Source organism: Melanotaenia boesemani, chromosome 3, assembly GCF_017639745.1.
Source record: "Melanotaenia boesemani isolate fMelBoe1 chromosome 3, fMelBoe1.pri, whole genome shotgun sequence".
In the NCBI taxonomy this organism is placed as follows: Eukaryota; Metazoa; Chordata; class Actinopteri; order Atheriniformes; family Melanotaeniidae; genus Melanotaenia; species Melanotaenia boesemani.
In genome coordinates, this window is record NC_055684.1 from 40,624,344 (window position 1) to 40,642,915 (window position 18,572).

An 18,572-nucleotide genomic window follows, 5' to 3' on the forward strand; every position below is an offset into this window, starting at 1 on the left:
GACTCCATCACGCTTGTGCCTACGTCTTCTACGAGGAATCTTGGTGTCATGGTAGACAACCAGCTGACCTTTAAGGACCATGTTGCCTCGGTTGCTCGATCTTGCCAATTTGCTCTCTACAACATCAGGAGGATCAGACCCTACCTGACTGAACACACGGCCCAGCTCCTGGTCCAGGCTCTGGTCATTTCACGCATTGACTACTGCAACTCCTTACTGACTGGCCTGCCTGCATGCTCAGTTAAACCTCTGCAGATGATCCAGAACACAGCAGCACGTCTGGTCTTCAACCAGCCCAAAAGAGCTCATGTCACTCCGCTGCTAATTGCTCTCCACTGGCTTCCAGTTGCAGCGCATCAGATTCAAAGCTCTGCTTCTGGCTTACAAAACAATAACCCAAACGGCTCCGGTCTACCTCCACTCCTTAATCCAGAGCTACACTCCCTCTCCACAGTTACGCTCTGCCAGTGAAAGACGCCTAGTGCTCCCACCACAAGGTGGCGCCACATCAGTAGCTAGACTCTTCTCCTCTGTTGTTCCCCGGTGGTGGAACCATCTACCAAACTCCGTCCGATCCACAGAGTCCTTATCCACTTTTAAAAGCAAGCTAAAGACTCAGTTGTTTAAGGAGCATTTCCACACTTAGCTTAACTCTTCTACTCAGAATTAGTTAGAAAGATTTGTCCAGCTCTTTGGCTCAACCAAGTACTGAAGAAGCTGCTGCACTTTTGGCCAAGATGATGTTTTAGATGCACTGCCTCTAGCACTACATGACAGCACCTGGTCCAACTGGACTCAAAGCAGTCTGACTATCACTTAATTTGGACGTCCCATCTTGTTTGAATTCATGCTTGTGTTGTTCTTATTCTCAAATGTAAGTCACTTTGGATAAAAGCGTCTGCTAAATGACTGTAGAATAGAATAGAATAGAATAGAATAGAATAGAATAGCATCAAGCGACGCTACGTCAGCTTTACCGGCGGGATGATGAAGCTGGTTATTATTGGTTATTTACACAGCTGGTGGGAGTGCGCTCGAGTGGAGAGCTGTGAGCATGCGACCATGTAGAGTCAGAAAGGACATGGTATCATTTAAAGAAGGTAAAGAGCATCAGATTAGTCTTTAAACTTTATTGTTGAGCATGGATGAAGATAGAACAGCTGATCTCCAACAGCTGATGGAGATCCATATAAATACCAATACAAAAACTAATCAATTAAACAATTGCACTAAACCATTATAAAGAGCTGGTTTCTGTTTATTTAAAAAGCTACCGACCAGTCTAGTGGAGCTACGGTTGTTTTACTCAGTGATGCAGACTCTGCATCGGTCTGTCGTGGTGAAGAAGGAGCTGAGCCAAAAGGCAAAGCTCTGGATTTACTGGTCGATCTACGTTCCCACCCTCACCCATGGCCACCAGCTGTGGGTAGTGACTGAAAGAACGAGATCGCAAATACAAGCAGCCGCAATGAGTTTCCTCCGCAGGGTGGCCGGGCTCTCCCTTAGAGATAGGGTGAGAAGCTCGGTGATCCGGGAGGGGCTCAAAGTGGAGCCGCTGCTCCTCCACATCGAGAGGAGCCAGATGAGGTGGCTCGGGCATCTGGTCAGGATGCCTCCAGGATGCCTCCTGGATGCCTCCCTGGTGAGGTGTTCTGGGCACGTCCCACCGGAAAGAGGCCCCGGGGAAGACCCAGGACAAGCTGGACGGATTACATCTCTCGGCTGGCCTGGGAACGCCTCGGGATCCCTCTGGATGAGCTGGTGAATGTGGCTGCATAGAAGGAAGTCTGGGTTTCCCTGCTTAGGCAGCTGCCCCCGCAATCGATCGACTGACGGACGGTTTTAGACGAGATTTTAAAACATCGGGATGAATATTGTGAATCAGGACAAAGCCAAAAAAACTAATCGGGATCTCAGTTTTAGGCCATATTGCCCAGCACTATAACCGTTAAAACCCTACAAACCATTTCTGGTCCACCAGTTTTTCCTTTTATATAAACCAGCCTGTAGAAGCTGAAGCCTTTTAATTCCAGTCACCATGCAGATATCAGGGCCTGAGGTTCACTGGGGATTCCAGGAATCACGTGAAATATAATCAATACCCACGAACCCAACTCTTACAATGCAGGAAACTCCGGCATGCAACCTCAGAGGTGTGATAATATCATGCAGCGTAGCCACTAAAATGAAGAAGGAGCCCTCTCGCCTCCCCTCAGCTCTGAAATCCCTCTGCGAATTGGACGCTGGTGGCAGATTTCCCACCGGTAAGACGACCCGTTCACGGATGGCTGGTTTAAATGCTGATCTCACCCCCCGTAGGCCTTTGTGGTCGGAACCGCGTCCACAAGCCTATACTTTACAATGGCGTCCGAAAGCTGTTTTTGGGCCCTCTTTGGGAGCCCTGTGCGGGCTCCCCCGAGGGCGTAGAGGCGTGCCAGGTGTCCACGCGCTCATCTGGGACCCCTCTAGGCTACGGGAACCCAAGCGCATGCGTACCCCCAACAGTCGCCCCGAAATAAATCGTCAAAGTGGGGGTTGCACTTGCAGTTGCGTCCACGATCCACCAGAGGGCGGGCTTCGGAGCAAGCAATGCACTCTGGAAAGTGGGTTTCCCCTGGACGGATCGGGCTGAAACTGACAGGACTCACTCTTTGGATGTATATGAATCGGGCCAGCGAGTTTCATCTCTCTGGGACAATGCTTGGCCGAGCTGCGAGCTCTCAAATTCGGAGGTGTACACCGCCGTATACCTCAACATGGGGCGTCTGTTCCGAGCCGCGGACAGCGGGATATAACTCGCTCATTTTGGAACGGATCGGGCTCAAACTCGCAGGACAACCGCAGGAGACCTTGCCGGACATGTCCTGCGAGTTTCACCTCTCTGGGACGAGGCGTTGTGGAGTTATGAGCTAAAAACCTCACGGCGGCCATCTTTAAAAATCCGGAGCTCCGCGACGTGTCGCCGATTTTGCTTTTTCTGCTTATCTGACATAGCTGAAATTTTCCTCCAATGTAGGAGAGGCTTCAAGGAACCCCCCTTCCAAATTTGAGCCTTTTAGCTTCAAGAATGGGGGAGTTGTGCGTGTTGGAGAAGCTTGGACCACGTCTGACACAAGGGAAGATGGCGGCGCGGATAACTGCAGCGGCTTCACGCTCTCCCGACAAAGAGGTGTTTTCGTGTTTTTTGTCGTGTAAGTTGCAGTGTTTTTGTAAGTCTTCGTTATGTCTACCTGTCCTGAGGCGCACCTACTGTCGTGAGTTTTTGCTCAACATCATCAAAACCATAACTTTGGACTTAAACTCTGCACACAAAGAGGAGTTACGCGCCTGTGGTCTGCTCCGGACCCCCGCCGACCCCCAGCCCTGCACCTCGCCCAGAGTGGAGGCTTCACAAACGGTGTGAGCGCAGACAAAAGCGGGGTAAGCGCGGAGGTATCCGAGCCAGGCTAGCAGCTAACCCACACAAGCCGGCTATTCCCTCCATCACGCTGGCGAACATACACTGTTTGGACAACAAACTGGATCACATACGACTATTACGGACTACTCAGAGGACATTGAGAGAGTGTTGTGTTTACGTGTTTACAGAATCATGGCTCAGCAACAACGTAGCGGACCACGCCGTCCACCTCAAGGGTCTAACCTGTTACCGGGCGGACAGAGCGCTCGCCGAAGAAGGTAAGACCCGTGGTGGCGGTCTGTGCGTTTACATCAATGACGCGTGGTGCCGTGATGCTGTTGTGGTCTGCAAATACTGCTCAATGTTAGCGGAGTTTATGATCATTATGTGTCGGCCGTTTTACCTCCCGCGGGAATATTCAGCCATACTAATGACAGCAGTCTATGTGCCTCCCAGCCCCAACAATAACAACAGGAGAGAGGCAATGAATGAACTGTATCTACACATCAGTGAGCAGCAGACAGCCCACCCAGATGCGTTTCTCATCTTGGCTGGGGATTTCAATCACGCAGACCCAAAGAGTGTGTTTCCTAAAATATACAAACACATTGACTTTCCAACACGTGGGAATAACACTTTGGACCAAGTTTATTCCACTCAGAAGGGGGTTTACAAGGCCCTCCCCCACATCGGAGCCTCAGACCACCTCACTGTCATGCTAATGCCTGCATACAGACCACTGGTTAAAGTCACCAAACCAGTTCACAAGCAGGTACGGGTGTGGCCAGAGGGGTCTTCAGGGGCAGTAAAGGACTGCTTTTATAGCACAGACTGGAATGTTTTTAGACAGGCCGCCACCAACAATAACAACACAGACATTCAGGAGTACTCAGACTCAGTCACCGCCTACATCACCAAGTGCTCTGAGGATGTTAACAGAACTAAAGCCCATCTCAGTTCGGGCCAATCAGAAGCCATGGCTGACAGGAGAGGTCCACAGCCTCCTGAAGCTCGGAACGCTGCCTTCAAAGCAGGAGACGAGGTGGGCCTGAGGACAGCCAGGGCCGACCTGTCCCGTGGCATCAGAGAGGCTAAAAGGCAGTACTCCAGGAAAATATCACACCGTTTCAGCGACAGCAGAGACACACGGAGCCTGTGGAGGGGAATACAGATCATTACGGACTACAAACTCCTACCGCAGACCTGTGATGGCAACACTTCTTTGCTTGCTTTGAAGCACACAACAGCATGCCTGCACAGAAGACTCCACCCCCTCCTGGCGACCAGGTGCTGACGCTGACCCCGGACAGGGTGAGGAGAGCACTCAGCAGGACCAACGCTTGCAAAGCTCCTGGTCCAGACAACATACCTGGCCGCGTGCTGAGGGACTGTGCAGCAGAACTCACAGATGTCTTCACAGACATCTTTAACACCTCGTTGAGTCAGGCTGTTGTTCCCACGTGCTCAGCTTTCAACACAATCATCCCCCAACAGCTCGTTCCCAAACTGGACAGGCTGGGACTGAACACCTCGCTCTGCAACTGACTGTTTGACTTCCTGACCGGGCGACCACAGGCAGTACGGGTCGGCAGCAACACATCCAGGACCATCATTCTGAACACGGGGGCCCCTCTTCACCCTGCTGACCCACGACTGCACCCCTCTGCACAGCTCAAACCTCGTCATCAAGATTGTGGACGACACGACTGTTGTGGGTCTCATCAGTAACGGAGAGGAGACAAACTACCGGAGCGAGGTGAACCGCTTGGCCTTGTGGTGCTTACTCAACAATCTCTCTCTGAACGTTGAGAAGACAAAGGAGATTGTTGTGGGTTCAGGAGAGGCCACTCCCAACATGCTCCTCTGACCATCAACGGTGCTGCTGTGGAGAGGGTGAGCAGCACCAAGTTCTTGGGTGTACACATCTCAGAGGACCTCTCCTGGACCAAATACACAACAGCACTGACTAAGAAAGCCCATCAACGCCTCTACTTCCTCCGCAAGCTGAGAAGAGCTAGAGCCCCAGCCCCCATCATGTGGTACGGCTCCTGCACCGCGTCCTGCCGCAAGACCCTCCAAAGCATCGTGAGAACAGCTGAGAAGATCATCGGTGCCCCTCTCCACGACATCTACTGCACCCGCCTCACCCGCAAAGCTCTCGGCATCGCTGGTGACCCCACCCACCTGTCACACAGCCTCTTCAGTCTGCTGCCATCAGGTAGGGGACTGCGGAGTCTCAGCGCCAGGACCAGCAGACTGAAGGACAGCTTCTTCCACCAGGCTGTCAGGATGCTGAACTCGCTCCCTGCCCTGCCCCCCCTCCCCTCGCTGCCCCCTGCCCACAAAACCTCCAGACTCTGAACCCCCCTCCCATCAACTCTGAACTGTTCATGGACACTTAACTTTACCATAAGCTAAACCTGCACAGCTGCTATGCCATTTGCACCACTGTATTCATTGGTGCATTCATCTGGTTTTCTTTACCCAATATATGTTGCTGCTACTTGTGCCTTTTTCATTATTTATATTTCTTGTTTTTTATTTCTTTTATATAGCATAGTATATTTTTTTATATAGTATAGTATAGTACAGTCTTTTATATAGTATAGCATAGTAGAGACCTTTTTTACTTGAAGATGTATGTTAAATGTTTATTGTCTGCACCTTGGGTTTGAGTGAAACACAATTTCGATCCTCTGTATGTCTTGTACATATTGCAGAATTGACAATAAAGTTGACTTTGAATTTTGGGCTTTTATGTCATGTTCGTGGAAGGAAGCTATAACTTGGTAATTTCTGGACAGATCGATCTGAAATTGATGTGACACACTCATTGGACCTTCAGGAGTCTGTATCTGGAGTTTCAGCTTTCTACGTGCACGTATGACCGAGTTGTGACCGAATACTCGAACTCGACCTGACGCTCAATGATAAAGTCTTACACATGTACACATTTTTTTCAAACTGACATAACTGGACTGTACTTGCTCCGATTTTCTTCAAACATGGAACACTTGTTGTGCATGCTACAAGGACCCCTAGTTTTAATTTTCATCATTTAATTTATCTTCATATTTGGGGAAGTTGTGGCCTTTTGAACATTTTGTGTACACGTCTAAGCCTTTATTATTAGGCGTCAGTTCAGGTTCGTGGACAGTTCGTGGCGGTTATAACTTGGTCATTTCTGGACAGATCGAGCTGAAACTCACAAGACACACTCTGTGGATGTTGCGGAAGATGTGTGAAAAGTTTCACAATTTTCTGACCAAGGGTTGGCGAGTTATGAGCAAGAGAAATCTGATCCACCCGCACGGAGCACTCTACCCCCACAGAAGGTCCGCGCTAGCAGCGGTGCTGGCGTCAGCAGTGTCGTAGCACAGGTGCCGGTAATGTTACCACGCAGCCCAAAGCAAAGGTCCAGGCTAACTGGCTCCAGATAAATCCGTGGCTCGAACGTAGCTGCGGCGCCATAAACCGCATGATTTAATGTCCGGGGTTCTGTCGTTTATAACAGCAGCTGGAAAGAAAAAAGAGGCGACTTGCAGTTTGATGCTCATTTCAGAGCTGGACCTCCCCAAGACCAGTTTGATTTTTCTGGAACTCTGATCCAAAGAGATGAAGTAGAGGAGACGGAGGAGAGAATAGAGTCTAGACGGAAACACTGACTGACGACAACAGAACTTTGTAGAAATAACACACAGATCAACAGTGACCAAGCCTTTTCTCATCTGCACATCGTCATTCTCTCAAGTCTTGGCTTTCAGGAGAAAAAATATTGGCATTGAAACAAACTCACAACAGAAACTATTTCCATGTTAAAATAGAGGTCTCTTAGCAATATAGTAGTAATAGCGATCTTTTGATAGAAGAGACATATCTCGAGTAAATCTGCTGGCATTTTAAGTTATTACAGATATTAACATGTCAAAAATCAGCCACCCTGCTTCAAGGAAAAAAAAATCCAATACTGCATTATGGACCCTCCCAATATGACCGCTGAGTAAATCCTGTTGCTGTAACATCTTTACATTCAACATACCATAAACATCCGTTGATCGGACCTTCAAGGCAGATTTATGCTCACAGCGTTTGCGTCACCGCCGTAGGCACTGCGTACCTCTGCGAAGTCTCAGCGCGCAATACTTTCTGACCTGACCTGCACCCCTACTACGCAGACAGTTACACAGATGTACTACCTTCTGATTGGTCAGTTTGGGATCACGTGTTGCTGGATATTTGGATCTTCTCGCTGAATTTGTGTGGTCACCACCGTTTTTAAAAACAATAACCAGTGGATCAAGTTGAGGCTAATCAAATTATTTCTTTGTTTTCTTCCACAAGCTAATAAAGACACTGAACCGTACTGGACGCCATTGTTGTTTTAAAACAGAAAACACCTACCGAACTGAAGTAAACCATCAAAAGAACTCCGACCAGGTGAGTTTAGTGATCAATGCCACCCCTGCTGCCACCTTCAGGTTAGGAGGAGAAACTGCAACACGACATCAAAACAACACGTTCCTCCTACGCTCAAGTGAGAGAGCAAACTCACCAGCGACAGCTAGGCCGTAGCCGGCTGTAGCCGACCGCACGCAGACGCAGCGCGACAGCTAGGCCGTAGCCGACCGCACGCAGACGCAGCGCGACAGCTAGGCCGTAGCCGACCGCAGACACAGCGCGTCAGCTAGGCCGTAGCCGACCGCACGCAGACGCTGGTGACAGCTAGGCCGTAGCCGACCGCATGCCCACCCCCCCACCCCAGCATAGATGAACGGACGGACGGGCAAATCAGCACTGCCGGTGGGAGGAGTCTGCAGCAGAGCGCTGCCGGTGGGAGGAGTCTGCAGCAGAGCGCTGCCGGTGGGAGGAGTCTGCAGCAGAGCGCTGCCGGTGGCGCTTGATTTGCAACTGAAAACAGCACAAGAGTGAAGTGAGAAGGCGCAAATAATCGGATCATTTCATTTTTATGATCGTAATTGAGATTAAAATTCGATTAATCACCCAGCACTATTGGTGCTTTCTATTACTGGTTGAAATTTACTTGGGATTATTTTACAACGAGTTCACGTCTTTACTGAAAGTTCACTTCTAATTATTTTTCAATTTCACTTTTTGAAATTGTGTCAGTCTATTCAGCACAGCTAGTTTTGTGCATGTAATTTAAAAAAAAAAAAAACAGCAAGAGACACAAGACCAGGAGAAAGCAGGAAAGCTGAACATTCGGGCGTAGCAAGGGAAGGAAGGCCAGGAGAAAGCATTTCAGCCTGACATTTATATCCAGTTGCTAGCATGGAAAGCGATGTGTAAAGCCAAACTGAGCTGTAACGTGATGTTGCATCCCTGAAAATTAAAGTTGTGAAGCAGTTTCTACGAACACTGCTGGGCAACAACAGCTCCATCACTGCATCGAAAGAGTCAAATATATTTTTTAAGATAAGAAAGATACAGAATTCAGTGGGAAGAAAAACATGGGATTTGGGTAAAAATAAGACAGATTTCATACGGTCCTAACTTTGCTAGCTCTGGAAAAGAAGGAACCAAATGGCCCTGCCTGTCTGAGGGGACACCGACTGATCGCAGCAGGCTTTTACATTCCAGACAAGGTGAACAACCTCCAGAAACAAGATGTGGAGGAAACCTGACACCACAGAAGCCAAACACAAAGTCTCTGCTGACCGATGCAGCCACGACCCAAATGTACCAAAGTGACCTGATTTATTCTGGACTAGTTTCTCAGGAGCTTTCAGAGCAATTACAGATTGGATTAAAAGCTCTGGATTGGAGTTGTCATGATACTAATTGGGTCTGAAAACTTCCTAATTACAGTGATAAAGTTGCTAAGTTGGCAATGCTGTAAACAATGGGTCCACCAGGTAGCTGCTGTAGGGGCAGGGCAGCCCATTGCACTGCCTGTTTAAAATGGGCAGCGGTGAAAGGTCCTTTATGTGAACCACCAAAGGCCAAAGTAGCTTTTAACTATTGATACAAGTGCTAATTAATATATTACTAGATGCTAAATTTTAGTGCTAATTAGTATCTGAGAATGGATATTTTTGACACTACTAAAGATGGACAAATATTTGTCCGTTCAGTTCTGTCTTTTAACTCATTTTCAGCAAACAACAAGTGTCACAGATGGATGGAGGGAAAAAAAGTTGTTCAGACTCTTGTTCACTGGGAAATAACATGCTTCACTCTGCTAGAGACCCTGGACATTCCTGACTGAGCACGCCCCCACTACAGACCACCACCCCCCTTTAAAGACCATTACCCCGTCTACAGACCACCCCCTCATCAGCACCCCACAAGTGTCATGAGGACACTGTCCCCTCACCGTTAGGACAGGAAAGTGTCCAGATGCCACTTTAAATCTTCGTTTAGGTTTTCCCATGGCTTCTAGACTCCTCTCTCCCTCGCCGTCAAGTCAGATTTATTTCTACAGCACAGTTACAACCTCAGTGGACCAAAGTGTTGCACAGGATGGACAATAAAGACAAAGGGGGTGGGGGGCTTTCACACTCATTTGTACCCCCCCCCCCCCCCCCCCCAAATTTAACAGCCTTCTCAACAATTCTGTTTTGTCAGATTGCCAGATTAGCTATTGTATTTAATCTCTCACACAACTGCCAAATCCCATGAAGTAATTAAGAACTTTTAAATCCGGCAATTAACATGTAAAGATTAGGGGCGACCCACTCCAGCTCAGGGCTGCAGATGCTGATAACGCTGGATAAGCAGGAGCAGTTTCCTGAGTGGGGGCTGCCGTCTGTGCAGCGGGTGGGCGAGGAAGGGGATGTAAATCCCTTATGTAATTCCATTATCCCAGACAATTTTCCGTAATGTGACAGTGGTGGAATGCACAGATAATAATGACTCCATTCCATCATTGTAAAAGACAGATGAGCACACACACCGAGACACACAAACACAGCCACACACCCTCATTATTTTTCAATAACTTGCAGATGTTGCGCACACACCAACACCTCTGATGTTCAACACTTATCCGGACTGATTCAGCTCCTCTTTACATCCACTGTCACATCCACGGCTTCCCATATGATTTAATCAAACAGCAGCAGGATGCAAGACGTTCACATTTCAGCATTTCCCCAGGGTGGTGGTGTCCCCACCCCCCCGTGCTGAAATACAGTGTAATAAAACTAGAGGCACTCGGAGAGCGCACACCTCCACCAGGTCACTGCCATTTGTTTAGATTGTGGGGATTATCTGATGAAATGATCCCTGTCTGTCCATAGTAAAGAATCCTTGAAAACATTCCTGGTTTCAGGCGGTGATCTGGATCACCCCCAAAATCTGATCACATGCTCCTTCATTCCATTTCTGACATTTCCTGAACATTTAAGCAAAGTTCATCCATGGCTTTTAGAGACATGTTGCTAGCAGCCAGACCAACAGACCAATGTGGACTTTTTGAGGCTGATTCAAATATATGGCAGAAAAATTCTGATGTGAAGCTGCTGGTAGAACATTATCCATGCAGCCCTCTGACACCGTTTAACGTTACATGACATTTTCTCTACTCCATTCTTCTTATTATTTTAAACATACGATGGTCCCAGATAGTCTGGAACTCATGTTCCTCCACAACACCACAGCGAGCTGCTGCAGCCGCCGTCCCGTTCTAGGATTTCCTGACAGTGAAACTAGGAGCGACATCCTGACGTAGCTGCAAACAGAGTAATGTTCATCATTTTAACGTCCCTCCTCTCTGCTTCACATCCACCCTCCTGCCATCCGTCTCACCATGCAGCTGATGGAAGGATGAACCTTGTTCTGGACTCAGATTTTATCTTATTTCTGCAGTTCCTTACTGGCTTTATGCTGCTAGCTAACGCTATGCTAGATTGGGATAACCACAGCGACGTTCACGCTAACATAAACAGACAGGAAGTAACTTAAGCTAGGCTAGCAGAGCTTTAGCAATGCAACGTAAATGTAAAGCATGACCGACACAACCAACGACACATGGAACACAAAGTTAAACATTTACTGTTTTTGAGAAATTAAGAGTATATTGGCATTTAATTGGCAAAACTCCGGCCGATCAATCGGTTGGGCTCTAACATACAGACAGGCGGCCGGACAGATGTATACATGGTCGTAAACATCAGCAACATTAAAATCAGCTGTGCTGAATCATGTGTTCATGAACTCTGTAACAGGTAACCTACGCCCACCAGGTACACACGTGAACAAAGTTGGTGGTTCCCTTCGGTTAATGAAAGAAAAACTCACAATGTTCACAGAAATAACTTGAATCTGACTAAAGTAATAATAAATAAAAATTCTATGAAATTTAACCAGTGAAAGTCAGACGTTGCTTTTCAACCATGTTTCAACAGAATTATTTAAAAAATAAACTAATTAAACAGACCTATACAAAAACGATGGTACCCCTAGAAAAGACTGAAAATAATGTGACCAAAGGGACGTGTTAATCCAAGGTGTGTCCACTAATTAGCATCACAGGTGTCTACAACCTTGTAACCAGTCAGTGGGTCTATATATAGGCTGCAGGTGGTCACTGTGCTGTTTGGTGACATGGTGTTTACCACACTCAACATGGACCAGAGGAAGCAAAGGAAAGAGTTGTCTCAGGAGATTAGAAAGAAAATTATAGACCAGCATGTTAAAGGTAAAGGCTATAAGACCATCTCCAAGCAGCTTGATGTTCCTGTGGCTACAGCTGCACATATTATTCAGAAATCTAAGATCCATGGGACTGTAGCCAACCTCCCTGGACGTGGCTGCAGGAGGAAAACTGATGACAAACCAAAGAGACGGATAATACGAACGGTAACAAAAGAGCCCAGAAAAACTTCTAAAGAGATTAAAGGTGAACTTCAAGCTGAAGGAACATCAGTGTCAGATCGCAGCATCCGTCCTTGTTTGAGCCAAAGTGGAGTTAATGGGAGACGACCAAGGAGGAACCATTGTTAAAAACAAACCATAAAAAAAGACAAACTACATGCTGACAAGCCACAAAGCTTCTGGGAGAATGTCCTATAGACAGACGAGACAAGACACTTCAGCTCTATGTTTCCAGACGGAGAAATGAAGCATATGAAGAAAAGAACACCGTCCCTACTGTGGAACATGGAGGAGGTTCTGGTATGTTCTGGGCTGCTTTGCTGCATCTGGTACAGGGTGTCTGGAATCTGTGCAGGTACAATGAAATCTCAAGACTATCAAGGATTCTAGAGAGAAATGTGCTGGCCAGTGTCAGAAAGCTTGGTCTCAGTCGCAGGTCATGGGTCTTACAACAAAGACCCAAAACACAGTTAAAAACACCAAGAATGGCTAAGAGGAAAACATGGACTATTCTAAAGTGGCTTCTATGAGCCCTGAACTAAATCCTATTGTACATCTTTGGAAGGAGCTGAAACATGGCGTCTGGAAAAGGCTCCTTCAAACCTGAGACAACTGGAGCAGTTTGCTTCTGAGGAGTGGATCAAAATACCTGTTGAGAGGAGCAGAAGTCTCACTGACAGTTACAGGAATCGATGGATTGCAGTGGTTTCCTCAAAAGGTTGTTCAACTAAATATTAAGTTAAGGGAACCATCATTTTTGTCCAGGCCTGTTTCATGAGTTTATTTTTTAAATAATTCTGTTGAAACATGGTTGAAAAGCAACGTCTGACTTTCACTGGTTAAATTTCATAGAATTTTTATTTATTATTACTTCGGTCAGATTCAAGTTGTTTCTGTGAACATTGTGAGTTTTTCTTTCATTAACCGAAGGGAACCGACAACTTTGTCCACATGTGTATTTCCTTTATTTTATGTTTGCCAGAAAGAACCGAAGTTCGGAGACTTTAGAACCAGAACCAGGTCCGTCTGAAAGCCCCCACAGATACACGGTGAGATGAGCCGGCATTCACTGCTGGACTTTACTGTTAAAGTTGCTCAACACAACTTTATTTATAAAACACTTTAACACAACAACAGCTGAAACTCGCTGAACACACAAAAAAATGTAAAAACTGTAAAAACCTGCTGACTAGGGCCGGGCGATATAACGATATATATGTCAAATGTCTATCGTTTACGCCGCAGTTTGGTGCTTTACTGCAGTGTTTTACATCACGATGCTCCTTACGGCATGCCCACGGATGGAGGAAGATGGTTCTAAATAAAAAATATTTAGTACATACTACCTTTTATTTGTTTAGTATATCATTTCAACTACATTTCCACATTAATTTTATATAAACTATTCATTAATTGAAATTACAAGCATTTCTTTATGGTGATGTTCATCGTTCTCAGGGGATAAAATGAGCTACAGGGGATATGAGATGTATCGCCCAGCCCTACCACTAACACACAAAATCCAAGATTATACAGGATTATAAAACCAGTAAAAAGAACCATAAGAGTAATCAACGGGAGTCCCTTCGAGATGAACGGCAGCAATCCAATCCAACTTTATTTATAACTTTAACACAACAACAGTGAACCAAAGTGCTGCACTGGAGAATAAATGTACAGGGAGTAAAATCACAGTATTTAGAAACAATAAAATCAAATAAATGCAACCAGCAGCTGCTCATAAACTCCAGAAAGAGGCGTCCAGCATCAGCAGTTGAGTTCTCCGTGCGTCACGTGTGGCGACACAGCGGCTGGTGGAAAGAGATCATGCTGTTGCATTTTGCTAAGAATACGGTGTTCAACACAATATTTCATCTTGTATGAATGTTTTTAATAAGTTTATATGTTTTTAAGAAAGAAAAGAGGGTTAGCAGTGGAGTCTGCTTTTCCGGTCATACTGCCGGGCCCTATCAGACCCTACATGAACTGTGGGGCTTTAAGCTCTGAGTCCTTGCAGCCGTCGGAGCTTTGAACGTAGCGTGGGCTATTTCAGTTTTCATTGTGTCTTCTTAATGTTGTAATACATCTTAAATAAATACAGATGAGATATCTGAACTGATGCACAAGCGACGAGTCACACTCTGCAGATAACAGCACAGCGGTCCAAGGCTTCCGGTGATCCCCACCATCAATCAGCTGTACAGATGTCCTGCTGTCTCTCCAGCCCAGGAAGACTTACCAAACACTGGCTCAAAGCAAACTGATCAGGTTCAAAAACACGATAGCATCCACCGCCCTTCTCCAGTTACCACAGAGGCTGCTTGGACCTGGACAACCTGGAGATGAGCATGGTGGGTTGTTGTTTAGGAGTCAGAAAGGAGGAGGCATGACTGAGCTGACTGGGTATCACGTTTCCTTCGAGCTGGACGGGTCACCAGGTGCGTCAGGAGAACCTGGGCCTCTACCCGCATGCTGATGCCACAGCTGGAATTTGGCTCACGTTAACACACATTCTTGCCTTTATTAGCATAAATGAGAGCTGCATAACTTTGAGTTAACTAGCTTAACTACTGCTGGCGGAGAGGGAGCGTGATAACCAGCTCAGCAGAGTCGAAGACACTACCTGCTTATAACTGTGCATCGGTCATCAACACCTGTAGAGGCAGCTGGTGTTTTACTGACTGAAACGGGACGGAAACATCAACCTGAGCCTGAATTTCAATAAAACACAGGCTGACAGTGAGAATGCACGAGGCTTTATTGCCATCTGATTGAGTCTGCTGTACCAGCACACACTCAGCAATAGATGGAGGTAAATGAAGACTGTGATGCTGCATCTCTCGTCTCCTAGCTGCCAACTCTGGACGGAGGGTGAAAGTCCTCTTCACAATCACAGCACATGTTAAAAGCCTTTTCAAGAAAGATTTTGCTAAACAAGCAGCAAAAGTGATAATACATAAGTTCCCGTATCTTTCAATAAATACAGAGTATCCTAATCCAACTTACGTTTAGAACAGCCATGAGGATCTCTAAAAACTGAACACTTGTGGCCTCATGCATAAACACACAATAAGATAAAAGCAGCAAAACAAACGTCTGCACAGCCTCAAGTGTAAATCATCTGGCTAAAAGCATCTTGCTTAGCTGGAGTACATCAAACAGCGAGGAAAAGACAGCTAATTAGTCCTCATTAGAATAAGAGGGAGCCTCACAACAACACAAGTGCATTAATCAAAGGTTAACAATTCAGATCAGACGGGAATGTGTGACAAACACTCCACTCATGTCATGTGCTTGCACAAAAGAAAGAAGAGATGCAGCCGGTTGTTTCCAGAGAACTGGGGAGGGACGGCTACGGCACGCTTGCCTCTGCTTCCTGCCGTCATGCAGCGTGTTCAGCCAGCATCATCAGCTGTGGTCTTAAGCTAGAGCTGCTGGGAAAAGATCATGGGGGGAGGGGAAGCAGACACAGACTCAGTCTTTTGGTTTCTCCGTGAAGCAGGTTCTCCCGCACCGTTGGTGTCAGTCAAGCCACTTATTGTAAACCATAGCTAGACAGGTTTGAGTGCGAGGGCCTCAACAAAGCCACAAATGAGTCATTCTCAACATGTAACCGATGATGTGAGCAAACAAGCCCACGCTGTAGACAAGCAGCACGTCATAGAAAAACATTCCCCAGCACCGAGCTGGAAGGGAATCCCATCACCATGAGCACCGACGCCGTCCGTTTCCCATAAAACCACGTCCTTTACTGACATCTAAACATTTCTCTGAATTAAGCTCAGGGGGAAATCCTGAGCTAAACCATCAACCCCATGTTAATCTAGAGATGAATGCGAGCTCTGGGAGTTAAACTGCTTTTCAGCTAACTGGAAGATAAAGACGATAAAATGGGCTGAAAACCTGCAATCCTACAGGTAGGCGACATGCACCTTGTTTCACTCCATGAGGAAAATAAAAGCAGCCTCTCCACCATGCTGTGTACATGAAGTCTGGTCCCTCTTCCCTCCCCAGCTCCAGACCCAGACTCAAACCCAGACCCAGACGGATGCAGTGCGATGGCATGAGAACCTACGGATAATCCAAACAGCAGCAGCAGATATTTGCAGGATTCTCAGTCAACACGTTCCCAACGACAGGCTGTCCATCAAACTGTCATTCCCACAAACTGCGATGCAATGCTGCTGCAGCCAGGAAAGCGCGAGCGAGAGAAAGAGAGAGAGAGCTAGGTTACCTTGTGGATGTGCCCTTCCTCACATCGCAGATGCTGCATTTGAAAGCCTCGGCTGTGTTCCTGAAGGTGCAGACACTACAGTCCCAGTAGCCTTCATCCGCGGTCTGCTTGGCTTGTCTTTTCGGCCTTACAAACGACACAAATGTTAAGGTCAAGTTGGTTTTACAGATGCCACAAACACATTGCATCAATTAACAACAGAGGACACTGTGACTCACGTAACCTGCTGCATAAAACACGAGCTACCTAATCCAGCACAAAGCTGGCGGGGCTGTCACTAACACCGGGTTCGAGTCCCGGCAGGTCCGGCTCGTTGCTTAATAACCCAACGGCAGCGAAGCGGGAGACTGTCCACACCGTCCGGTTGTATCGCCAGCTAGGCTAGCAGGCAGGGAAGCCGAGCTAAAAATGCTGGCATCTAAGCTTCGTAGGTCGGCCGATAAAACCCAAATCTAATAATTCCCATCTGGACTTTGGTCCGCCGAAAGGCGTCGTCGAAAGGAGGAGCGTTACCGGGAATAACAGGCGAAAAAAAATCTCTTTGTCTGTTAAGTGACTGGGTTATAGGGAGCGAGAAGCCGCCATAGTGACTGCACTATTCTAGCTAGCTTTGGCATACCAACTGAAAAAGGGAGAAACGATCCCCGAGTCTGAGAAACGGGTCCAAATCTCGATCCCTAACCGCCCGAACCCGGTCTCAGTCGACCTCGGGGGGTCACATTACCTGGTAGGGCTCTTTTTGTCGCCCATGGTGAAGAATAATCCTCGAAATGAAGAAGAAAAGGGGCCCTCCTTTAATTGTCACAGAGTAGGATCCAGATAGAGCCGCTGCTGAAGCTGTTGGCAGACAGGCTCCACTCAGCGCTGGCTCGAGGCACGGCACCGCGACTGACTGCACTTCACCACGTGACCGCGTCTGGCCAATCAGCGCGCGGGTCGGTTTAAAAGTCTAGTGGATAGTTAGCATCTATTTTAACCACTACTAGAGATGTTTAACACACCTCGTCAGCCCACGCGCGTCCGTACAGAGCGCAGAGTTGCCACGCTGATAGCCTTCCCATGTTCCCAGATAAACTAACAGGCCATTCAGAACTTCGTCAAAGTTGTTTACAAGCCACAAGAAAAGGAAAGTTTAAGAAAAACACGGAATTTGTCATGATTCGCGGTTTATGTTCTTATTTCATCTGTTTGGTTTTTGTTATGTTCATGGTTTTTGTTCTTGGTTTCTTGTATTTAGGGTAATGTTTAGTTCTGTGTTTCTGCCTGCACTTGGGTCCTCATATTCTCATTTCTTTGACAGAATTAAGCTAAATCAGTGACACTAAGGCAATAAATAGAAAAGTTAAAGTAAATATAATTTACAAAAGTATTGAGACACCCCTAATATCTTTATATTTTGCTTCCAAGGCAGCCAGACTTACTTTTTATTTATTAATGTGATTTAAGAGATAGTTCTCTGGGCTTTCTGAAGGTCTGTCAGAGTTTTTCCGAAGAGTTTTTCCTTTTCCTCCCACTTTCAGTCCAGCCACTGTAGTTGGTCATACCTTGACAAACCACTGAACACACCCTGATGAATCATTCAACCATAGAAAGGCACCTAACTGGGGGTTGAACAAGTTCAGATGGTATCTTTGTGCGCTGGGTGCTGTCACAGACACCTGGACCTCAACATTACTGAAACAGTGTGGAAGCAATTTGGAAGAAGCCTGGAGAACTGTTCCTGGAAAGTCCTTCAAAGAACCTGGAGAACTGTTCCTGAAAAGTCCTTCAAGGAACCTGGAGAACTGTTTCTGGAAAGTCCTTCAAGGAACTGTTCCTGGAACACTTCAAGGCCTTCAAAGAACCTGGAGAACTGTTCCTAGAAAGTCCTTCAAGGAACCTGGAGCACTGTTCCTGGAAAGTCCTTCAAGGAACCTGGAGCACTGTTCCTGGAAAGTCCTTCAAGGAACCTGGAGCACTGTTCCTGAAGATCATAAGAAATGACAGAAAGTTGTCTTGGAGGGTTCAGACTGCGCTTGTACCAAATATTGATTTTCAAGATCATCAGATGTGTACAAACTCTGTCTTATATACTGTATTTCTCTTCATTGTCACTTCAACTAA

The 18,572-nt window shown here is 46.8% G+C and overlaps 1 protein-coding gene across 1 annotated transcript in view; it reads right to left on the minus strand.

Annotated features, from left to right (window-relative positions):
• rybpb (RING1 and YY1 binding protein b) overlaps positions 1-17,385 on the minus strand; it is a 38,414-nt gene extending 21,029 nt beyond the window's left edge. The window contains exons 1-2 of the mRNA XM_041980810.1: positions 17,194-17,385; positions 16,470-16,595 (exon numbers count right to left, since the gene is read on the minus strand). Of these exons, the coding sequence (XP_041836744.1) occupies positions 16,470-16,595; positions 17,194-17,219 (152 nt within the window). The 5' untranslated portion in view covers positions 17,220-17,385. The remainder of the gene's footprint in view (positions 1-16,469; positions 16,596-17,193) is intronic.
• Between the last annotated feature and the right edge of the window lie 1,187 nt (positions 17,386-18,572).